The sequence below is a fragment of the Meles meles genome, chromosome 4 (assembly GCF_922984935.1).
Source record: "Meles meles chromosome 4, mMelMel3.1 paternal haplotype, whole genome shotgun sequence".
In the NCBI taxonomy this organism is placed as follows: Eukaryota; Metazoa; Chordata; class Mammalia; order Carnivora; family Mustelidae; genus Meles; species Meles meles.
Window position 1 is genome coordinate 31864385 of NC_060069.1, and position 24066 is coordinate 31888450.

The 24066-nt window shown below is 54.0% G+C and overlaps 1 protein-coding gene across 2 annotated transcripts; it reads left to right on the plus strand.

Annotated features, from left to right (window-relative positions):
- Window positions 1-465: 465 nt before the first annotated feature.
- PLCD1 (phospholipase C delta 1) lies at window positions 466-23843 on the plus strand. Of its 2 annotated transcripts, none has more exons than XM_046003731.1 (15): window positions 466-584; window positions 9119-9283; window positions 12814-13042; window positions 19673-19802; window positions 19893-20124; window positions 20717-20918; window positions 21021-21165; window positions 21245-21394; window positions 21486-21644; window positions 21863-22022; window positions 22209-22325; window positions 22713-22891; window positions 22985-23117; window positions 23194-23343; window positions 23487-23843. In XM_046003731.1, exons 1-15 carry the CDS (start codon window positions 551-553, stop codon window positions 23570-23572), a joined length of 2271 nt encoding a protein of 756 aa, XP_045859687.1. In that variant the 5' UTR covers window positions 466-550; the 3' UTR covers window positions 23573-23843. The 2 variants fall into 2 exon arrangements, with proteins under 2 accessions (XP_045859687.1, XP_045859686.1); XM_046003730.1 differs by lacking the exon at window positions 466-584 and adding an exon at window positions 5498-5692.
- The last annotated feature ends 223 nt before the right edge of the window (window positions 23844-24066 follow it).

The following is a 24066-nucleotide window of genomic DNA, read 5'->3' on the forward strand; positions in this document are numbered from 1 at the left end:
TGCCCGTGCACCCATTTTGCAGAAGGGAAAGCAGAGATCCGGGGAGCCGCGGGTGGACGCCGGGACGCCCAGGCTCCCTTTCGCAGCACCCCGGCTGGGCGTCGGAAGTTACGCGGTCCCTTCCCCGAATGACGCCATTCGGGGAAGATTCTTTCCAGCGGCACCCCAAACCCGGAGAGGCGCCCACAGGTAGGGCGTGGGGCCGGGCCTCCCGCTGTAATGACAGGGCCCACGGCCTGTGGGTGGCGACCGCGGAGGAAGCGGGAGGAATCTGGCTATTTCTGGCCGGGGCGCGCCCACTAGCCCCGGTAGGGGTTGGCCGGGCTGCTGGTCCCCCTTCTGCCCTCCCCGATCCCCAAGAGGGGGCGGGGAGAGGCGCGGGTTGGCAGGCCCGGGGGGCGGGGCGGTTTCCCCGGCCCACCTCCGGTCTCCTCCCACCAGAGTCCCTTCGGGTCCCTCCACCACACTCCGCTCGGACCCGAGGCCGCCGGCGCAGTCGCCGTGCACGTGTGTCCCGCGGCGCCCCCTCCCTCTGCGCCGCCCGTCGGGCATGGACTCGGGCCGGGACTTCCTGACCCTGCACGGTGAGTTCCCCGCTGGCGTGCGGGCGGACCCTGCATGGGCCGACCCCACGGGAAGCCGTTCGCTGCCCTGGGCCGGGGACCCCCAGTTCCTTCAGCCGCCCTCCGCCCCGCCCCGGGCCCGCCTCTCAGCTCCTTTGTTGCACTAGGGGAAATCTCGGCACAGGACTCTCGGGGTAGGACTGCCAGGCAAGACCTTGGGCGTCTCCAGGCTTGTCCCCCCAGATCTGGCCCGAGGTGGTGGTTGGGGTGGGGGTGCGACTCTGAAGACTTCTCGAAAGGCGACCCCCGACCCCCAGACCCCGCCTCAAGGATTCTGCCTTCTTCTGGTCTCAGAAGCCAGGGCTCTATGGTCCAGCGCGCACTGAAGGGCCGAGGAGGGACGGAACAAGCATCCATGAATAACCAAGTTTCCCCCCCACACCGTCGGGGCCCGGCTGGAGAGGCTCCCCAAAGTCCAGGCGTGCCTGGACCGCGTCAGGCCGCGTGGGTGTGGCGGGAGGGGGTGCGGGGGGGGGGGGAGATGAGGAGGTGCGCAAGGTTGGTTGGCTGAGGTCGGGCTGGGCAGCCTCAACTGCTCAGCGCAGAACTCCCGAGTCAGCGATGCCCAAGCTGCAAGGAGCAGCCGGATCCTCCCATCTGCGCACTCTCCTGGCGGGAAGGGCCGAGTATCACCTCGAACTGCCTGCAGCTCCACCCCTTGTCCAGCTGAGTTCTGTCCCTCTGACCCACCGGGGAGCAGTTCTTGCGGCATTGCTGTCCCTCCAGGAGAAAGAGCAGCTTCCCACTGCAGAGCCTGGAGGAATTCTGGCAGGTCAGGCCCCCCAGCCTGGTCTGGCATCTCTCCGCTCCAGTCTGGGGACTCACTCGTTTTTAAGGGTGCCTTGTCCTCCTTTCTGAGATCATCTGCCAGTTCGCCAGTTCAGCAAACCCTGCCCCTTAGGCCATACACTCACTGCCTAACCCTATCTCCCTGTTTTCTAGGATCCCTGGGGTTGGAGCCTTAGTGCCCACCCCCATCCATCCAAACTATACATGAAGATAATAGACAGGAAAGAGAAAGGCAGACACCTCCAGCTGCCCACTAAGACCCCCTGGAATTCAGGGGGATAGGAGATGTTTCTTTCAGCCAGCCCCTAGTCTGTCTTATGTTTCCTAGTGTCCATGGCCCAAAGAAACCTTGTTCAGGGGCCAGAGCTGTGACCCTCCCACCACTGGTGGGCTCCTCAAGGTAACCTCATCCACCTGGGTCACAGGACTCCTGCCCCTTCCAGTGCTTCCTCTTCTTAGACCAGAGGTGTCCTTAGTGCTCCTGCCAGACTGGCAGGAAGGGAGTCTGGATGGCTCAGAGGACCACAGTGGAGACCTCTGCTTTCTCTCTCATCATCCCTTAGTCAGTGCTGTCTGTCCTGCAGAGTGTCTCACCCTCAGATCTCCTAAAAGCCCTTCCTGGTCGCCTCTGACACAGCTCATGTTGGAATGGGCTCTATCCTCAGGCGTCTGTGCCTCTGTCTGGTCTTTCTCCCCTGGTGTCTTCCCTGGAGAGGAAGCTACGTGGAGGCACTGTAGCGTGGATTTGGCCCATTCTATTTAAGACATGCCTCCCACGTGCCTCACTCTGTCCAACCCTCCTGAGGGACCGTCAGGAACACTGCAACCTGCAGGCTTCAAGGTCATCACCCAGAATCACCTCCCTTAATTGCCTTGGTCCCGCCTGCAAACCAGATCAGGAAGCAAGAGCCTGGCAAGGGGAGTTGATGGCAGGAAGAGGTGGTGGTCACTGTGCCCTGCCCTGTGCCATTCCAGGGTGTCCACACTGCCATTGGAGTTTGTATCCCTTTCAGATTTGGGGCCGTATGGCACCGAACATGTGGCTTGGGTGTTTGGCAGTCTGCCACAGAGCCTCCCTGGATATGAGCTGTCGCTTATGTCCTTACCCCAGATGGGTGCAGATGCAGTGTAGTCTACAGGCATGGGTTCTAGAGGCAGATTGAGTTCAAGCCTTGACTTTTTCTTTTTCTTTTCTTTCTTTTTTTTAAAGATTTATTTATTTATTTGACAGAGAGAGACAGAGAGATCACAAGTGAGCAGAGAGGCAGGCACAGAGAGAGAGGGAAGCAGGCTCCCCAGGGAGCCCGATGTGGGGCTCAATCCCAGGACCCTGAGATCATGACCTGAGCTGAAGGCAGAGGCTTAACCCACTGAACTACCCAGGTGCTCCTAACCCTTGACTTTTTCATCTCAGACAAATCCCTTGATTTCTTGGTGCCTCAGTTTCCTCAGTGAAATAAAGGACAAGAACACGACTGACGTCATAGGCTTGCTGTGAGGATGGAATACCGTAACACATATAAGGCAATGGGAACAGTGCCTGGCGCTCGGTAGGGGCTGTGTTGCTGCAGGAGGCCCACCCCCAAGGGATCATGCCCTGTTCATTCTTGGGAGATGAGGGGGGCACTGTAAGGGAGTTCCTTGCTAGGAAAAATGTGCCCAGACCAGGGCTCAAGAACCAAGGGGCTCCTTCTGTGTCTCTGGGAGGCCCTCAGCCTGATGCTCCAGTCTCCTGGCTTCCTTCCCCTACCCCACTACTTTTGCTGTCTCTGTTCTAGCCAGACCAGCGCTGGCCTCACCAGCAGGTCTCCACATATACCCCAAAGGACACTACCTCACAGGCCCTCCCCTCACAGAACACGTCCACCTTCACTAACTCTACCTGCCTGGAATCCACCCTGCCCCACTGTCAAAACTAGCTTTTGTAAAAGTGGAAGGCAGGCTGTGGGAGGGGCTCATCTTGGCCCCAGGAGACCCGGACTCCAGTCCTCATTTGGCCTCTATTTATAAATGTTGTGACCCAGAGCACATCCCTTTGCCTCTCTGGGCCCTTTTTGTCCCCGCATGGCATAGCGACACGCAGTTTACAGGAGACGTCGTGAAGAGAAAGCACGGATCGGCATAGGAACTCTGGGTTGGCAAAAGAGCCAGTACCCCCAAGAGATAATGGTTTCAGAGCCGTCACAGCAAGCTGGGGGGCCAGCCCTTTATCACCTCAATTATGTTTCCAAACTGTGCCTGAGGTTCCAGGCCCATACCCCACAGACACACACTGATCTACACTGATCTTAACATTTTGTGCTGTAGGTCACTTTGGCAGTCAGATGAAGCCTGTGGCCCCCTCCTTGGGGTCATGTTTCTATTCTTATTTTTTTTTTAGATTTCATTTATTTTTATTTTGAGAGAGCGCGCTAGAGAGTGTGTGCAGAGAAGCAGGGGGAGGGGCAGAGGGAGAGGGAGAAGCTTCCTGCTCAGCAGGAAGCCAGATTGATTCCAGGAGTAAACCTGGGACCCTGAGATTGTGACCTGAGCCAAAAGCAGATACTTAACAGACTAGGCCATCCAGGCATCCCAGGTTCATGTTTTTAAATGCATTGAATAAAATACATGAGAACTCAAAGGAAGCAAATTATAGAGATGTGATTCTATCCATAGGTCTTTGGTGTGGGGCTGTGGGGGGGGGGGGGCGGTCCTTGATCCTCTGGATGAGAACCCTTGTGTGGTTTCTCTAAAACAGGTTCGCCTTACCCTCTGCCTCCTCCCCCTCCACATGAAGAACAACTTGCTTGTGCCGGTATTTCAGCTCATCTACACTAACACACGTTCTCTTGATTTATTCTCTGCTGCGCGACCTTAGGCAAGTCATTCCGCGCTCCAGTTTATTGTTAATGTTGCTTTGCTTGGCCGTGCTAATGGCTGGCTTTGCTGGTGACTCACTGTCAGTGCTGGTGATTGGGGCAGCAGTGAAGCGAATGGAGGAACTATTCAGAGGCAGAGAGTAAAAGAGAGGGGTGAGTCAGGCCTCTGGGTGGTGTCCTGACCTTGGCACACAGTAGGGGCTGGGTGCATGAAAGAGAAGTTGTAACTTACATGAAAGGTCCCACTGTTCCCGAGCACACTGGCAGCATAGTTTTGTATAAAGTTGCAGTAGTTTTCATGTATTCATCAAAGCAAGCCTGCGTTAATGGACTCATTTTAAGATCAGCCTTTTTTTCAAGAATTCCATTCGCATTTGGAACCTTGGAGATTACCCTACTCGGGTGGAGAAACTGTAAGAAGGAAACAAGTCTGCCTGTGAGGCAACAGCCTGCTGAATTACAATGAATTCGTTGAGTAACTGAAGTAAAATATTTGACGGGCTTGGTGGTCTGCCCCAGGCTTCATCCCAGGCTCCGTCTGACCCCGCCCCATCCCATCCTTATAGACTTGACCACCCAGGCCGCCGCTACCGGATCTCCCTTCCTCTGCTCAATCTCACCCAAGCTTCGTCCTCCGCCCGGCCCCCAGCAGGTGTTTCGAATTTGCGACTCGGGCTCCGCCCCCGGTGGACACCGCCCCCTGCTGGGACACCAACTCCAAAGCTGAGGTTCCGCCCCTCCCTGCTTGAACCCCGAGTTTTCAGTGCGGGGCCCTCCCTCGGGTCGGCCCTCCCTCGGGTCGCCCTCTGGGCCTTAGCTCCGCCCCCGGTCGGCTTCTAGAGTAAGGCTTTGCCTCCACTTCGCCTCCCAGACCGTGAGTCTTTCTCCCATCTCCCACCCCAACCTCTGTGGTTGTGGCTCCGCCCCCTATCCGCGCTCTGGGTTCTGGCTTTCGCCACTGATTTGCTTCCTGGGTTACAGATTTGTCCCACTCCGCCTCTTGGGTTCTGGCTCCTCCTCTCCTCTCCTGGAGTCCGCCCTTGCCGCACCCCGCAGGAGCAAAGGTCCTTCCCCTCCCGGACTGGCCACGTCTCCTGGGGTCTGCCTCCGCCCCTTTCAGCCCTGATTTCTCTCACGCCCCGCCTCTAGGGTCGAGGCTCCGCCCCCGGGCTGGCCCCTCCTTCTGGGCTCTGACTCCGCCCCTCCACGCCCGGACTCCGCAGTGCCCCCCTCCAGGGCTGTAGTTCCGCCCCCACTGCCAGGGCTTTCTAGAGGCTGCGCTGTCCCGGGTCAGGCTCGGTGGCGCAGAGGCAGTGGGGAGCGTCATGCAATGCCTAGGACTCCCGAGCCGGAGCCGCTCCAGAGAGCTCTACCTGCAAGAGCAGAGCCTCAAGGTGGCAGCGCTCAATGGGCAGAGGCTGGGTAAGGACCGCAGGGAGCACGGAGCTCTGCTGGGAAGGCAGCTAGGGCAGGATGTAGACTATGTTCTTTTGATCCTTTGGTTGGACCAGTTTAATACTTCTGTGAGTGTGAGACCCACTGTGGGTCTGTGTTTGCCCGGGTGGCATGTGGAATGTTTTCCGGGGGTGAGGGGCGGGGGATTGGTTACTTCTCATCTACCTGAGCCACTCCAAGGCCCCCCACCCCTTACCACCCTTCACCCCTCCTGTTTACAGATTTCTGAGGCACTACTAGTTATGTGGCTCAGTGTGTAACTGGTATGACCGTGTAACCCAATGAGATGATTTTCTGAGACCATGTGATCCAGTGTGATGCTGTGTAAGTGTGAATGCCAAGTGTGATAACCTAGTGGTGATTCTGTCCCTCGTGTGGTGCGTGCGGCCCCTGTGTAGCAATGATGATGGGTAGCACTGTGTGACCAGGTGTGTGACCTCGTGGGGTCCAGCGTGATGCTCAGTGCCCTGACTGACTGAGGGCAACAGATCAACAGTGGGTGACCCGGGTGACTGGTTCTGTGTTACAGTATGTGTTACGTGGATTTTCTGACATTACTCAATGTGCCTGAGCGGGGACTTGCATAAGGTAATGTTTCCTAGCACTAACCCTTGGGCAGGCTTTGGAGTCCTGACTCCACAGTGTAACTTCCTTGAGCCTCAGTTTCCTCATCTGTAAAATGGCAATAATGATAGTGCTTTCCTCTTCGGGTTGTTGGGGGGATTAAATACATGTGCTAAGAACAGTATCTTATTCAAGTATTGGCCATGAATGTGGTGGTGGCTGCTATGATTATCATAGTGATGATGTTTTGGCACTGTGTGTTGAGTGTGGCAGTGAGTAACTGTGTAGCTTTGTGTGGCTGTGGGGCACAGACCCAATTTGTTTCCATTATGCATCAGTACAGGGGCAGGACTCCACAGGAGGAAAAGGTACTGAGCTGAGTGAGTGGGGCTGGGCAACGAGTGCCCATAGACTTTCTGGGTGCTAAGGGAGCAAGGGTGGCAGGGTGGGCAGCCCAGAAGCCTCAGAAATAAAAGGGCCAGCCGCCAATGAGACTCAGAGGTGGGGGTGCCTTCCCAGGTCCCCTAATGGCTCAGAAGGCAGTGGCTATTATCAAGGCCCACCTTGGGCCTGAGGTCCGTGTTCCGGAAACCATGTCGGCAGCCAGGGGACTTATCTCTGCCTGACCGTAGACAAGGCCACAGCCTGGCTCCAGGACAGGATGAATATGTCATCTCCCCACGGTGTTTTCCAGAACCGGCGGGTGAGGCTCACCTTCTACTTTCCAACCTCCTCCCCCGTTACCATCTGTGTTGTTGGCCGTGGCTTGTCCTAATGAGTGCCCAGCTTTGGGGGCAAGGGGCAGGCCAGGGTGAGGAGATGCCGCTGCCGATTACACTTCAGCCTCAGAAAGGACAATGGAATGTCCCAGCAGAGGCTGAGGGACTCTCTTCTGGCATCTGGGAACTCCCTTCCTTTTGTTCCAAGTGCCCCAGACACAGCCAACAGTATGGAACATCCTACAGCCCTTCTCAGCTCCACTGAACCTCCCCTGGGGCTGAAGGGAGGCTGCTCATACTAAGACAGAGGGATCTCCCAGAAGTGTGCAGAGACTTGGAACAAAAAAAGAAGAAGGCACATCACACTGTCACGTCTGAGGAGACCCACAGATGCCTCTTCTGATGCTGTTCTCACCCAGGGCTGTTGGGGGAACAGAGGCAGGAGGAGGAGAGCTGTCCAAAGCCATGAGGGGGGTGTGTGGGTTTAGCACTGGGCTCTGTCCCTAGTGGAAGCAGGAGACTGGGGAGGGATAGAAAGGGTATGGGTGGCTGAGGCCTGGGGGAAGCGGTCCAGAAGGTTCCCTTTGTCTTGTGGGTGTGTGGGGCAGGCTGGTGGGGTTGGGGAGTGGGGAGAGCCTGTCGGGCTGTGGATCTGGGCTCAGAAAAGAAAAGCTTATAGGCCTCGTCACCGGCCCCTCAGACTGGACCCACATGGTCCCCGATGCCACCGCTCTGCTGGAGCAGAAGGATAAGCATTGCTGAAGGGCCACATAGTTTTAGTTCTGGGGATGGAGTGAGGTGAGATGGCCAACCGGCTCTGAGCAGAGATGGCTGCTGGACTGATCTGGCTCCGTGGATAGATACGGATCTAGATGCATCTGTCTCTATATTATATTGATGAATCATTGAGATGGGGAGTGGTCTCTCCTTGATCAGAGTTGATACAGGCTCTGTTTGGGGAATGAGGGGATGAGGGCGCCTGGGGCGCCAGGCCTAGTGCCCCTTTGGTACCTCTTGCTTGGACCTGTTAGGGCAAAGGGCATTGTATCTTTGGGAGCCCATGCTGCAGAGGCCAGCCCGGGCCTCTGAAGATAGCCACGCAGGAGGGGCCGTGCAGTTAGGGTCTGATCCTCACTTAGGGCCCTGGGCTGCCGGGTCCTGCCTCAGCTGCTAGGGAGCCTGCATTGTGCTTTAGGGCTATTATTCCCTGAAGGTCAGACCCAGGACACTCAGAGATGGGGTGGGCGGGGAAAGCCAGGGGCATCCCAGAGGCCAAACTCAGGCCACAATGGGCTCATCTGTCTCTTCTGGGGGCAAGGATCAGAGACCTGCTCAAGTAGGTGGAGGTCAGGATGGGGGAGCAGCAGGTGAGGGTGAACAGGGATGGGCACAAGGGTCCTACAGCAACCATAACCTTGACTCCAAGAACTACTACTGCTGTTACCTCTGGAACCTTTTTTTTTTTTTTTTAATATTTTATTTATTTATTTGACAGAGATCACAAGTAGATAGAGAGGCAGGCAGAGAGAGAGAGGGAAGCAGGCTCCCCGCTGAACAGAGAGCCCGATGCGGGACTCGATCCCAGGACCCTGAGATCATGACCTGAGCCGAAGGCAGCGGCCTAACCCACTGAGCCACCCAGGCGCCCCATGGAACCTTTTTGTTCCTGCTCGGCCTGTTACTTTGGTCCCGGCTTCCTTCAGATCACTCTGACCCCTAAGTATGACCAGGAGGGGCACATTTTGTTTTCCAAAGTCAGGCCATTTCTCAGGCATCTGGTTCCCTGGGAACCAGGTGTTCTTGAATTAGCTGCTTCGCCTTGTCCATTCAGCTGTGGATGAAGGTCACAAGTATAGCCTTGAGTGGGTGGGTGTCCTAAGGTTTGCATGGCCTTAGCTGGCAGTCAGAGATGACTTCTTGGAGGAGGCAGGGCTCCAGGATCAGGTTGGGGCATGGGTGAAGGTGGGAGAAAGAACCTCGAGTGGAGGGTGAGGCTGGTGAGAAATGGGACTCTTCTCCGAGAGGGCCCAGAGGTGGGAGTAGTTAGCATGGGGCCTGGGACAGCAGGGACGCCAGAGGAAGTGGCATCTCACCACCTCTAACCCTCTAGGCCTACAGGATGATGAGGACCTACAGGCACTACTAAAGGGCAGCCAGCTCCTGAAGGTGAAGTCCAACTCATGGCGGCGAGAACGTTTCTACAAGTTGCAGGAAGACTGCAAGACCATCTGGCAGGAGTCGCGCAAGGTCATGCGGACCCCGGAGTCCCAGCTGTGTGAGTGTCTCAGGGCTGCAGGTGGAGGGGTGGCCCGAATGTGGACCCTGTGCTTGCGTGAGGAATCAGATGCTGGTTGGGGCAGGGGATGGGGGTGAGGAGGTCAATCCTGGACCAGGACCACAAATAGGGACACTCAGACCTGGCCTGTTGGTGCCCAGGTCGGTCACACAACCAGGACCAAATACAGGGAAACTAAAGCTGGCAAGGGTGAGGGAGAAGAATTCTTTTTAAATCACCAAAAGGACTACTGGGGCCGGAGAGGGCAGTCATGGAGGACCAGAGATGGAGAGGCTAAAGCCTTTTGAGGGTAGGGATACATAACTGTGACCACAGGTGGGAAAGCCAGGCTCAGGAGTAGGGAGGTTGCTGGACCGTGTTGTCTGAATGCACAGGGTATCCACCCAGACCCATGTGAGAAGGAGGGAAGTTGGGTAGATTAGGACTCCAGGTGTAGTGAGGCCAAAAGCCAAGCCCAAAGTCCGGGGTAGATAAGGCCCTTCCGGATATCAGTGGCCAGGATGTGAGGTGGGGCCGCAGGAGGTAGTGCCTTCCTGGGACTGGGGCCATAGCAAAGAGGTAGGGTAGAGAGTGGAGAGAGGCCTTAGCTGGGCAGCTCCCTGGAGGGTGTTGGGTCTGAGGATTTTCTGGAAGCTTTGGAAAAGACCCTGCAAATGGAGAGTGCCTCCAGAGTCCTCCCAGAGAAAGAAGCTGTGCTGGTTAGCTGCCTTTAACACAGAATGCCCTAAAGATTCTGTAAAATGAGAGGTGCCCACTGCATCTTTACTTAGAACATTTTATTTATTTTTTTTAAAGATTTTATTTATTTATTTGACAGAGAGAGATCATAAGTAGGCAGAGAGGCTGGCAGAAGGGGGAGGGGGAAGCAGACTCCCCGCTGAGCAGAGAGCCCGATGTGGGACTCCATCCCAGGACCCTGAGATCATGACCTGAGCCGAAGGCAGAAGCTTAATCTACTGAGCCACCCGGGCGCCCTAGTGAGAACATTTTAGACCAATGCTACCCAAAAGAACTTTCTTTGATAATAGAAATGTTCTATATCTGTGCTGTCCAGTATGGGTGCCTCTAGCTACCTGTAGCCATTGAGCCCTGGAGATGTGCCTAGTGTGACTGAGGAACTGAATTCTTAATTGTACTGAATTGTAGCTACTTTGTATTTAAATAGCCATGTGTGGCTGGCAGCTGTTGTATTGGACAATGTGGAAAGATCTGGTAGCTGGATTTCACCCAACCCAGACCCCTGCCCTCGGCAGTGGCGGAGAAGGGGAGAAGAGGTGGGGCAGCCCACTGGGGAGGGCGACCAGACACAGGTGACAAGCTCCAGATGGGAGAGGGGACAGGAGAATGGGAGGTGCCTAGGAAGGGTTCATTGGGCCTCAGGACGCTGGGCAGAAACCTGAGAAAGTATTGTCTGCTGGCTGTGTGGCCTGTGGCAGGGTCAGAGGTGAGGCAGGACAGGATCAGGGCTCAATAGGGAGAGCTGGGCTGGGACCTTGGGGCTGTGGGCTATGGAAGGTTTCTGAGCCAGGCAGGGTAGGGTTAAAGAGGACAGAGCCTGAAGTTCTCTCCAAAAGCCACCCGAATGCATGTCGGTCACACAGCCTGGGAGTGACCCAGACCTTGCCTCTGTCTGTCGGTGGCACCAGCCAGGCTCCTGCATGGGTCTTTGCCCTGATATGGGGCTTCCTGTTAGACACTGGTGCGGGGGGGGGGGGGGGGTGGGCACAGTGGGAAAGGGAATCTCGCTCTCTGAGCTCCAGGGATTCCTGAGAGGCACCCCCCTCCACCAGCCACTACATATGCCTGATTCCCTGTTGTGTGCCTGGCACTGGGTGGCGGCTGGCATGGGGGCAGAGACAAGAGGAGTAGGGGACCTGGGCTGGAGAGATGAGCCCCTCATACTGGGAGGGCTGTGAGCACAAGGGCAGGAGGGCCTTCGAGGATGGAGACCCATGTGAGCAAAGGTGCAGGGGCAAGAATGAGGAAGGGGCGTGAGTGAGCGGCCTGCGCCTGACCAGAGGGGCTGCTGAGGAAACGGGTGCGGCGGGATGTGCTCAGAGCGACACCGAGCTGGCTCTCGGGCTGAGCATAGCCGTTGGCTGCTTCCCTTCCCTGGGGTAGCAGGGAGACTGTTGTCCCCAAATGTTCTCTCCTCTCCGGGAGCCTGAGGCCAGGTGAGGGAGGAGGGGAGCAGCGCCCCCAATTCTCTCTGCTCCCTCCTCCCCAAGTTTCCCCTGATCCTGCCGCTGCTCCTGTCCCTCCTCTCTGGCTTCCAGGCATTATCAGCAGTGCGGGCGTCTGGACTCTCTCTCTGGTGCAGGTGGGGGTGCAGCCTGGGAGCTGCCTGGCTCCAGTTTCCTGTTTCCACTCCCAGCCCAGGGCCACAGCAGCTAATCTGGGCCTAGCAGGCATTAAGCAGGGACATCCCCTGCACCCCCGATGGCCTGGGGCTCACATGCCCTACTCTCGGAGCCTCCTGCCCAGGCTGGGCACATCCCCTCACCTGGGGCTTGCCGGTGCATAGGAGGCCTCTGGGCACTCGGGGTGCAGACAGGCATAGGAGAGCTTGGCAGCTGGAGCTGGTCTAGGACCCAGGACAGATAGACGGCTCAGGACACAGGTGAGGCAGGGGCAGAGCCTGGACCTTGATGCTGAGCAGCTTAGCATGAGCCCAGCTGGGGGGACTGGCTCCCAGCCAGGCCAGGAAGGGCACCCCGGGGTTGGAGGGGGGCAGTGGGGAGGCGGCAGTCTTGCTGCTCCCTGAAGCTTGGAAGGCTTGGATGTGAGAGGAGGGCTCTCCCCCCAGTTCCTAAGGGCAGAATGATGGACTCTCTCAGATCCTTAAGGGCCACCACTTGGAGTCCTAGAGGGCAAGAGCCTTCTCGCACTCTTCTTACCAAGGGGTTCCCTGAGGTCAGGACACACACAGACACACACAGGCCAAGGTCGTGTCTGTGCTGCAGCACAAGCACTTTGCCCTGTGCCCCCACACCCTGGAGCCAGGGCTGCCTGAGCTTGGCTCCAGGCTCCCACAGAGTCCGGGGAGGGGCCTGCGGGGAAGACGACCCAAAGGCCCAAAGTCAAGTTCCATCTAGAGGGTATGTATCTTGTCTGTCACAGGCTCCAAGCTCCAGAATGGTCTCTCCCCATCTCTAAAAGCCCTGCCCTGCCCGAGTACTCTCCCAGGGGCTCTCCTCCCTCCATCTGGAAACAGTAGGGCCTGGGGACCCAGGTGCCCTTCTCTGGGGTCAGTCTTTCCTGCTGTTCCCCCCCCCCCCCCCGCCATTTCCCCTGCCCATCACAGCTGTGTCTCACATTCCTCCTCCAACTCAGTCTCCATCCTCCTTCCTCCCTTGTGTTCCCCTTGTCCGTCCTGCCACCCCACTCCTTGTCTCTGGATCCAGGCCTGAGCTCCAGCCCTGGCTCTGGGTACCCATGCTGTGCTTTGGCCACACCGGGGGCAGGGACTGGCCCCGCAGCTCTCTCAGCCACCTATCCCCTTCTTGCAGTCTCCATTGAGGACATTCAGGAGGTGCGGAAGGGGCACCGCACAGAGGGCATGGAGAAGTTCGCCCGGGATGTGCCCGAGGACCGTTGCTTCTCCATAGTCTTCAAGGACCAGCGCAACACACTAGACCTCATTGCGCCATCGCCAGTGGAGGCCCAGCACTGGGTGCAGGGTCTGCGCAAGATCATCCATCACTCGGGCTCCATGGACCAGAGGCAGAAGCTGCAGCAGTATCCTTCTGGTCGTGGTGGGTCCCGGCCCAGCCTGTGGATCCTGGCCGTGGTCATGGTCAGGGCAGCCTGGTTATGGAAGATACTGAGCCTGGGCCATCATACCTACATAACAGAGGCTGGGTGGGTGGCTTACACAACAGAAATGAATCTTCTTACAGTTCTGGAAGCTGGAGACCCGAGGTCTGGGTGCCAGTGTGGTCGGGTTCTGGTGAGAGCTGTCATCCTGGCTTGTGAGTGGCTGCCAGCTCACTGCGTCCTCACATGGCAGAGAGAGTGACAGACAAGATCTTTGGTGTTTCCTCTCATAAGGGCACTAATTCTATCACGAATTACATGACCGTATATAAGCCCCCCACGACTCATCCCCAGATGACATCATATTGGAGGGTAGTACTCCCACATATTAATTGGGGGGGGGGGCACAGTTCAGTCCTTAGCCAAAGGGAAGCAGAGGAGGTACCTGGAGCCCTGTTTGGTCTACTCAGTGCAGCCCCTGCTGTCCCTTCTTCTCCTCCCCTAACCAGCACAGAGTTCTGCTAATGGCAGCAGCTTCCATCTGAGACCGAGTCTTGAGTGTTTGACTGTTTCTTGGAGTTACTACATTTTTTCTGTCTGGGAATTTGGAAGGCCAAGGTACCCCCTGTGCCATTCTTTGGGGAATGGTCAAATTTCCCTGGGCCTCATGTGCAGACCAGCCTATAGGCTTAACACAAATTCACTTCCACATCGGATGTACAACAGCACACTAGCCTGTGGTTCAAAGTGGTCAGACTTCTGGTGCAGAGGATTAGGGTGGAACCAGCTTCAGCTCCTTTATTTTAATGGCAGTTGTATTGGCATATAATTCACATACCATGTGATTCACCTGCTTAAAGTGTACACGTCAATGCCGTTTAGTATGTTCACAGGGTTGTAAGGAATTTTACAACACTTTCATCACCTTAAAAGGAACCCTGTACCCATGAGCAGTCAGGCCTCATTTCCCCATAATCCCCCAGCCCTAGACAATCACTAATCTGCTTTCTGGCTCTTTATGTTTGCTTTTTTCTGGACATCTCGTATAAATGGAATCATAGTCTTTTGTGACTGGCCTTTTTCATGGAGCATGTTTTTCGGGTGAATCCATGTTGTAGTGTCAACCAGTCGTACCTCATTCCTTCTTATGACTGAATAAAATATTCCCTGGTGTGGTTGTTCCACATCTTATTTACCCAGCCAGTGGTTGATGGATGGTGGGGTTTTCGCTCTGGAGCTTTTATAAATTAATGCTGCTATGAACACTGGTGCAGAAGTTTTGTGTAGTCCGTACCTAGAATTTACAAGCCTTATGGGGACTTCTAGTTTTCCAACAAGGAAATTGACATTCCCACCAGGAGTGTATGAGGGTTCCAGTTTGTCACATCTTTGCTAAGGCTAGTTACTATCAGTACTACTTTTCTATTCTAACCACCCTTGTAGGTGTGAAGTTGTGTCTCATTGTGGTCTCGACTTGCATTTCTTCGACAGCTAATGGTGTCAGCTGTCTTTACGTGTGTTTTTTGTTTTGGGTTTTTTTTTTAAGATTTTATTTATTTATTTGAGAGAGAGAGAGACACAGCAAGAGAGGGAACACAAGCAGGGGGAGTGTGAGAGGGAGAAGCAGGCTTCCCGCTGAGCAGGGAGCCCAACGTGGGGCATAATCCCAGGACTCTGAGATCATGACTAAGTCGAAGGCAGACACTTAATGACCGAGCCACCCAGGCGCTCATCTTTACATGTGTTTATCGGTCATTTGTGGAAATATCTATCAGATCCTTTGCCCATTTTTATTTTTATTTTTTTTTAAGATTTTGTTTTTAAGTAATCTCTACAGCCAACATGGGGCTTGAACTTACAGCCCTACGATCAAAAGTTGAATGCTTGGGGGCACCTGGGTGCTCAGTCAGTTAAGAGTCTCACTCTTGGTTTTGGCTCAGGTCATGATCTCAGGGTCATGAGATTAAGCCTCACGTCTGGCTCCATGCTTAGTGCAGAATCTGCTAGAGATTTCCTCTCTCTACCTTTCCCTCTGCCCCTCCCCCTGCTCTCACATGCTCTTTCTCTCTCTCTAAAATAAATAAATTAAAACTCTTAAAAAAAAAAAGTTTCACTCTCTACCCACTCAACCAGTCAGGCACCCCTGTTAAGCTCTTTTTATTTATTTTTTTTTTATTTTTTTTAATTTTTTTTTTTTAAAGATTTTATTTATTTGTCAGAGAGAGACAGAGAGTGAGCACAGGCAGACAGAGTAGCAGGCAGAGTCAGAGGGCAAAGCAGGCTCCCCGCTGAGCAAGGAGCCCGATGTGGGACTCGATCCCAGGACGCTGGGATCATGACCTGAGCCGAAGGCAGCCGCTTAACCAACTGAGCCACCCAGGCGTCCCAAGCTCTTTTTAAAATGGATTTATTTTTTTAAAATCTTTACTTGTAAAATCTACATAACATTAAGATTTACCATCTTTAACCATTTTAATTGTGTTGAGTACATTCACATTGTCAGTGCAAGACGCAACTCTTATCCTGTAAAACTGAAATTCTCTCCCCATTAAACAACAACTTCTCATTCTCCCACCTCCAGTCCCCACTCCCCAGCCCTGACCCCCCACAGCCACAATTCTGCCTTCTGTCTCTCTGAATTTGACCACCCTAGGGACTTCAGACAAGTAGAATCATAAAGTATTTGTCTTTTTGCAACTGGCTTATTTCACTTAGCATAAATGTCCTCAAGGTTCATCCATGTGGTAACCTGTGTCTGACTTCCCATTCCTTCTAAGGTGAAATAATAATATTCCATTGTCTGCATATACCATATATTGTTTTTTCATTCATCCGTTGATGGGCATGCTTCGACCTTTTTTCTGTTGCTTCCACCTTTTTTCTGTTGTGAATAATGCTGCTGTGAACATGGCTACACAGACATCTGAGACCCTGTTTTCAGTTCTTCTGGGGTCTTTAACCAGAAGCAGAGTTGCTGGATCACAGGGTAATACTACTTTAAGTTTTTGGAGGACGCCATATTGTTTCCCACAGCATCCGACCTACTTTCTACTCCCACCGACAATGCTCCAGGCTTCCGATTTCTTCAAGTCCTCAACACACTTGTTCTTTTCTAGGTTTTTTTTTTTTTTTTTGGTTTGGTTTGGGGTTTGATAGGTATCTTATCGTGGTTTTGATTTGCATTTCCCTAATGATTAATGATATTGAGTCTTGGTTTTTTATTTGCTTTCCTGTATCTTCTCTGGAGAAATGTCTATTCACATCCATGGTGCAGTTTTTACCTGGGTTATTTGTCTTTTTATTATTGAGTTGTAAGAATTGTTTATGTATACTAGGTACAAGGCCTGTCATAATTATGCTTTGTAAATAATTTCTCCTATTGTATGGGTTCTCTTTTCTTGAAGGTATTTGAAGCACGAATTTTTAGTTTCGGTGAAGTCTAATTCATCTGCTTTTTGCTTTTGCGGCTTGTGAATTTTCGTGTTATATCTAAGAAGGCTTTGCTTAACACCAGATCACTAATGTTTACTCTTACTATTTTCTTCTAAAGGTTCTATAGTTTTAGCTATTACATTTAGGTCTTTGCTTTATTTTGAATTCATTTGTGTGTGTTGTGGGATGTGGGGGGTTCAACTTCATTTTTTTTAGCCTGTAGGTAGTTGTCCCAGCACCACATGTTGAACTTGTCTTCACACCCTCATTGAAAATCAATTGACCGTAAATATGAGGATTTCTTTTCTTTTCTTTTTAAAAGATTGTATTTATTTATTTGAGAGAGAATAAGAGTGAGAGAGAGAGAAGTCAGAGGAGAGGGAGAAGCAGAGTCCCCACTGAGCAGAGAGTGCAACAAGGGGCTTGAGCCCAGGACACCCTGGGATCGTGACCTGAGCTGAAGCAGGCACCTAACTGACTGAGCCACCCAGGCACCTCAAGAGGGTTTATTTTCATGGCTGTCAGTTTTATTCCATTTATCTATGTCTATCCTTGCACCAGCACACAACAGTTTGGTTACTGTAACTTTGTAAATTTAGAAATCAGGAAGTGTGAGTTCTCCAAATTTGTTCTTTTTTTTTTTAAAGATATATGTATTTGAGAGAGAGCGAGCAAGCAGGAGTGGGAGGGGCAGAGGGACAGCAAAAGAGAATCTCAAGCAGACTCCAAGGGCTCGATCTCATGACCCTGAGATCACGACCTGAGCCTAAACCAAGAGTTGGATCCTTAATGGACTGCTCCACCCAGGTGCCCCTGTTCTTTTTTTGCAAGATTGTTTTGACTCTTCTGGGTCCCTTGACGTCCCATGTGAATTTTAGGATCAATTTCTGCAGATAAGCCAGCATTTTTATGATAGGGATTGCATTGAATCTGTAGATCAATTTGGAGACTATTCCCTATTTAACGATATCAAATCTTGTGATTCTTAAATGTGGGTATCTTTCCATTTATTTAGGTCTTCCTTAATTTCTTGCAACATTGTTTTGTAGTTTTCAGAGTATAAGCTATACATTTTAAAAAAAAATTATTCCTAAGTATTTTAACTCATTTTGAGGCTACTTGATGGAATTACTTTAATTTCATTTTCTGATTATTCATTGCTAGTGTATATCCAGCTGCTTTAAGGGACATCCTTTGAGCTCTGTTCATTTCCTTACTCTGTACTTTTTAGCATTTTGTAGATTTTTAAGTATTTTTTTCTCAGTGCTACCTCTGCCTGATTTTGAGCTTTCTTAAAAGTCCAATTCTATAGCATCAGCTTATCCTTGGACAGTCTCGTGCCTTCGGAGGGTTCTGTTGCCAGCCCTTGAGATCATAAAGCCATCCCAGCCTGCTAAATAATCATTGGCATGGGGACCTCATGTTTGGCTGGACCGCTCTGAGGTTGATTTCTTTTTTTTTAACCTGGAATTCTGCCATAATTATTTTTTCATGTATACATAAAGTATGGATGGCTATGTTAGAATGAAGTTTTCTTTAATTTTTAAAAAGGATTTATTGATTTATTTGAGAGAGAGAGAGAGAGAGAGAGTGTGTGTGTGTGTGTGTGTGCATGTGTGCAGAGAAGGGCAGAGGGAGAGAGAGAGAATCTCTAGGCAGACTCTCCACTGAGAGTGTGGAGCCCAAGGCAGGGCCCAATCTTGTGACGCTGTGATCATGACCAGAGCCAAAACCAACAGTAGGACACCTAACCGCCTGAGCCACCCAGGTGCCCCAAACTAAAGTTTTAGAGGCCGACAAAATGAAACTACTGATATTCAGGTTCTGTCCCCAATCTTCTTTTCTGAATTGCAATTTGCCTCTTGATGCCCTTGCCAAAAATAGTGGGGATCTTATATTTGTATCCATTTTCTGTGTACCATTATGTCATAATTTTTTCCCTGTGTTAGTAGAGTCTCCACAAAAAGCTGTAGTGACCGTGTAATATGCAGTCGATGCCCTCTAAGTTAGTGATCTGTTCTTTTATTAGTGTTGAACATTTATTTTCAGTCTTTCACTATGATAAGTAACATTGCAAAGAACTATGTTCCTAAATGCTTTTGGTATTTAGAAGTTTTCCTTACCAGTAGATTCCTAGAAGTGGAGTTGGTGAGTCCAATGATGTAATGGTTTCAAGCTTTAGCTCTATCTTTGCATCAGGTTCCCAAAGGTTGAACAATTTCCTTTATCAGAGTGGTAGATGGGAGTGTCCATGTCACCTCACCCCTCCCTACCTGTGCTGGATAATAGACTTTTCAAGTGCTGATCTTAGAGTTTAAGAAACTGCATCTCATTTGCAAATTGTTAATGTCTTTGATTACCGAGAATGTTTGCAAAAGGTCAGTTTATGGCCTTTCCTCATTTAGTTATTAGGGTCATCATCGTGTTTTCTGGATGGCTTTATTTTTTCTTTATTTGACCCTCAGAATTATTTAAAGTTTACATGGCATCGATTATGTTGTTTCCTTTGTGACTTCTTCTAAAAACCTGCTGTCATTTTAAAAAAATTGTTTTCATTGTCTTTGTTCTTTAATTTCTCTGGAATGTGCTGTGGAGGTCCTTTTTCTTGACTTCTCCAGATCAAGTCTGAGGGGGGAGAGGCCAGAGATAATGGAGAAGTGGGGCTAAGTGCCCCCATTGTGAGGATGTGATGCAGGCTTTGTTTTTGCTTGTGAGACACTCACCTTCTGATCTGTGGCTTCAAGTTTGCTGTTTCTTGTAAAAATAAGCCTCAAGCGCTCAGGTTGGCTAACTTATATATTGAAAACCAGAAGGACATATCTTGAAACGTTGTGGGACCATGAGGGATTTGTTTGTTTACTTTTCTGCATTTTGTAAGCTATCTATAGTGAACGCTTTCCCAGTGAGAAAACAATTTTTTTTTTTTTTTAATGTGAAAGGGTTTGAAGCCAGTAAATAGAAAAAAGACCCCTTAATAGGATATAACATTGCCTCTGAAGAGGCCATCGGGTCTTGTCTCTGGAATGCTGGTGTGCAGTATGGCAGGCCCGCAGGGAGCTTTGTCTGTAGGTGATCTCAGTCCATCTGGGCCCAGGAGTTGACCCTGGGCTTGAAACCCAGCTACAGCTGGGACCTTGGGAGTATCAGGGCTCCTGGCTTCTTTCCTTACTTCTTGCCCAGCTGGATTCACTCCTGCTTGCGAAAAGCTGACAAAAACAAGGACAACAAGATGAGCTTCAAGGAGCTGCAGAACTTCCTGAAGGAGCTCAACATCCAGGTGGATGACAGCTATGCCCGAAAGATCTTCAGGGTGAGGCAGGGAGGGCTGGGTCTGTGTGGCCATGGGCCCCGGGACCCTAGTGGGGAGCACTCTTTGAGCCCTGCCCACCCGGCCTGGCAGGAATGTGACCACTCCCAGACGGACTCCCTGGAGGATGATGAGATTGAGGCCTTCTACAAGATGCTGACCCAGCGGGAGGAGATTGACCGCACATTCGTGGAGGCGGCGGGCTCCCGGGAGGCGCTGTCGGTGGATCAGCTGGTGACGTTCCTGCAGCACCAGCAGCGGGAGGAGGCGGCAGGGCCTGCACTGGCCCTCTCCCTCATTGAGCGCTATGAGCCCAGTGAGACTGGTGAGAGCCTGGCTGCAGCCTGCGACCTGCAATCCCTGGGGCCACACCGGGCTGGGAGACCCCTGGAGAGACTACAGCCCGAGGGAAGGGAGCTCAAGGGAACAGAGGGGCACCCTGGTCAGTATCTGCTTGCCCCATGAAAGTAAGCAGATGGGAGACGGGGCTCCAGCATCACTACCCCTCTCTTGGTTGCTTTTCCAGGGGGTTTTGGTATCCTCCTCCAGAAATAGAGCGGAGGCTGGGAAAGCAAATCCTTTTCCTGCTTCCGCCCTGGGCGGCGCTTTGAGATGGACGGACGGGGCCCTGTCTTGGAGGGGCTTCAGTCTGGAGGCCCAGAGGAGGAGATGAGGCCCTGGCTTCAGGGGGCCTCACAGTGTGGGGGACCGAGGAGGAGAAGACAGGGCCCCACCCTGGGGTAGTCCCAGGTTGATGGTTGACTCACACTCACCGCCTCCGGGAGGTAACAGCTCAGGACAGGGAGACACGGACAGCAGGGGGCTCCCCTCCCAGAGCGGTGGCGCCCTGAAAGTCTCCTGAAGGTGGCTGGCCTGGCCCGAAGGGCTCTCACGGGCACTGGCGTCCTCCTTCGCAGCCAAGGCGCAGCGGCAGATGACCAAGGACGGCTTCCTCATGTACCTGCTGTCTGCCGACGGCAGCGCCTTCAGCCTGGCGCACCGGCGGGTCTACCAGGACATGGGCCAGCCGCTCAGCCACTACCTGATGTCCTCCTCGCACAACACCTACTTGCTGGAAGACCAGCTCACTGGGCCCAGCAGCACTGAAGCCTACATCCGGTGGGGCCCGGGGAGGGGCAGGGGCGGGGCCTGGGCGGCCTGGGGCGGGGCCTGGCGCCTGGGGGCGGGGCCGGAGGGCCTAGCCGCCATGCCTACCCGCAGGGCGCTGTGCAAAGGCTGCCGCTGCCTGGAGCTCGACTGCTGGGACGGCCCCAACCAGGAGCCGGTCATCTACCACGGCTACACTTTCACCTCCAAGATCCTCCTCTGCGACGTGCTCAGGGCCATCCGGGACTACGCCTTCAAGGTTGCGCGCGCCCCTGGCGGGTGAGGAGGGCCGTGGTAGTGGCGGTCCCCCCACTCCTAACCTGCCCTCGGGCCTCCAGGCGTCCCCCTACCCCGTCATCCTGTCCCTGGAGAACCACTGCAGCCTGGAGCAGCAGCGTGTGATGGCGCGACACCTGCGCACCATCCTGGGCCCCATGCTGTTGGACCGGCCGCTGGACGGGGTCACCACCAGTCTGCCTTCCCCTGAGGTTCGCAGTGGGCATGGGCTACCCAGACGAGAGAGCAGGGGGACTGGCTGGGAGGCCCTTGGGTCTTAACGAGCGGTTCCTCCCTCCTTAGCAACTGAAGGGGAAGATCTTGCTGAAGGGGAAGAAGCTTGGGGGGCTCCTGCCCCCTGGCGGGGAGGGTGGCCCTGAAGCCACTGTCGTGTCTGATGAGGACGAGGCTGCTGAGATGGAGGACGAGGCCGTGAGGAGCCGTGTGCAGCGCAAGCCCAGGGTTCGAGGGGGAGCTGTGGGGGAAGGGGCAGCCCTGGGGCCCTCCCCCATCATGGGATGTTTGCCTTGTCTCAGTTCTCTGTGGCTGCCACTCAGACCCTCTGCCCCCTTCTCTCTGTCTGTCTCCCTCTCTGTCTCTCTGCATCTGGGTTTCTGGCTCTCTCAGTGCCCACCTGCCCCAACCTCTGAATCTAACCTGGGCCTCCCCATGGCCCCCAGGAGGACAAGCTCAGGCTAGTGAAGGAGCTCTCCGATATGGTCATTTACTGCAAGAGTGTCCACTTTGGGGGCTTCTCCAGCCCTGGCACCCCAGGGCAGGCTTTCTATGAGATGGTGTCCTTCTCCGAGAACCGCGCCCTCCGGCTGCTCCAAGAGTCAGGTGAGCATCAGCCCGGCACCCTCAGGGTGCTGGCTGGCTGTCTGAGCAATGGGGCTGGCCCGGGCCAGGCCTGGCTCCACTACTCTGAACCGGGCACTCCCTGCTGTTACCAGATGGGGGCAGGGCGGCAGGGGGGCTTGGGCTCCCCAGGAGGCCTGCGCTTCTGACCACCCGCACCCTTTTCAGGAAACAGCTTAGTGCGCCACAACGTCAGTCACCTGAGCAGAATCTACCCTGCTGGGTGGAGAACAGACTCCTCCAACTACAGCCCCGTGGAGATGTGGAACGGGGGCTGCCAGATCGGTATGGGCTGGCAGGGGCTGAGGAGGCCAGGGTGAGGGTTTCAGTCCAGAGGGCCAGGGGTCAGGTGCCTCTGGGGACCCCGCTGGGGCCAGACACAGGGACTTGTGAGCTTAGGAGCTGGTAGTCTTGGTTTGGACATATTCCCCCACCAGTAAGTCAGGGTCTGACATCACCTGGTTAGCACATTAGCCCTTTGAATTCTGGCACCGGAAGGGGAATGCGAGGCTGGTGTGGTGGGTCAGTGATGGGGGTGGGAGGGCAGGAAGCACGCCAGACCCTGCTTCTGCCTCACCGTGTGGCCCTAAGGCCTCCATGTACCTTGAATAGGCTGGACTCTAGGGCCCCCAAGGCCAGCCCACAGCCCATGACTGCTCTGTCTGCCTACAGTGGCCCTGAATTTCCAAACACCTGGCCCAGAGATGGATGTATACCAGGGCCGCTTCCAGGACAATGGGGCCTGCGGGTACGTGCTGAAGCCCGCCTTCCTGCGAGACCCGAACTCTACCTTTAACTCACGTGCCCTGACTCAGGGGCCCTGGTGGACCCGGAAGCGGCTCACTGTCAGGGTATGGCCAGCCACCTGCAGGACGGGAGCCCAGGGGCCTCTCTCCTCCCCACTACCACTCCTGAGCCCTTCTCTGTCCTTTGCCTCTGCTCAGGTCATTTCCGGGCAGCAGTTGCCAAAAGTCAACAAGAATAAGAATTCAATTGTGGACCCCAAGGTGACGGTGGAGATCCACGGCGTGGGCCGGGACGTGGCCAGCCGCCAGACGGCCGTAGTCACCAATAACGGTACTCGCCGGGCCTGGGTGGGGCCTGACCGCCGGAGCTGCCGTCCCCCCTCTTGACGTGCTGCTTGCACTCCTAGGTTTCAACCCGTGGTGGGACACAGAGTTTGAGTTTGAGGTGGTCGTGCCTGAGCTTGCCCTCGTGCGCTTTGTGGTGGAGGATTATGACGCATCCTCTAAGAACGACTTCATTGGCCAGAGCACCATCCCCTTGGGCAGCCTCAAGCAAGGTGAGTGCTGAGGAGAGGGGACGGCAAGGTGGAGGAGGCAGGGCCTGTTACCTCTTGGGCTGGGGCCGTGGAAGCCTCTCAAAGCCTCCTCACTGAGTCACCGGAATTCTCTGTGTGCTCTTTCCTGCCCATCCCCCTGCCAGGATACCGCCATGTCCATCTCTTGTCAAAGAACGGAGACCAGCACCCGTCTGCCACCCTCTTTGTGAAGGTGTCTCTCCAGGACTAGGTCTGGGGGTTCTGACGGGGGCTGCCCCAAGCAGGCCGGGCCCTCTGTCCCCATCCAGGAACAGGGCTGCTGTGGCTGCTCCCAACCTCTCACTTGGAGCTAGAGGCCCCACCCTGCCTTCAGCTCTAACGTCCCGTCTGTGCTGCTGCTTCTCTGGGGTCCCAGGAGCTGGCCCTGTCCCTGGAGCTCTCCTCAGTTCCGTTAGGAAAAACACTGCAGCCCTCCGCCCTCTGGCCTGGCCCTGGGCTGAGGGTTTTTATAAAAGTTATAAGACTAATTCCGATGGTCTCTTTACCGGAATGCCAGAAAATCCCTATAAAGGGCATGTGTGTGTGTGTGTGTGTGTGTGTGTGTGTGTGTGTGTGTGTGCATGCGTGTGCATGTGTGTTTGGGGGGAACGAGCCCCAGCACCTCTCTTTCCATGTCCCCCACACTTACACTGAGTATGAGGGTTGTCTGTCCCCTTGGGCAGGAAGGACCAGCAAGAAACAAAC

Excerpts from the sequence above, each read along its gene's own strand:
- PLCD1 (XM_046003730.1), top strand. The coding sequence starts at position 5,596 with ATGCAATGCCTAGGACTCCCGAGCCGGAGCCGCTCCAGAGAGCTCTAC. Across the intron at positions 20,125-20,716 it reads CTATGAGCCCAGTGAGACTG|CCAAGGCGCAGCGGCAGATG; the intron begins GTGAGAGCCTGG and ends CCTCCTTCGCAG. Across the intron at positions 20,919-21,020 it reads AGCACTGAAGCCTACATCCG|GGCGCTGTGCAAAGGCTGCC; the intron begins GTGGGGCCCGGG and ends GCCTACCCGCAG.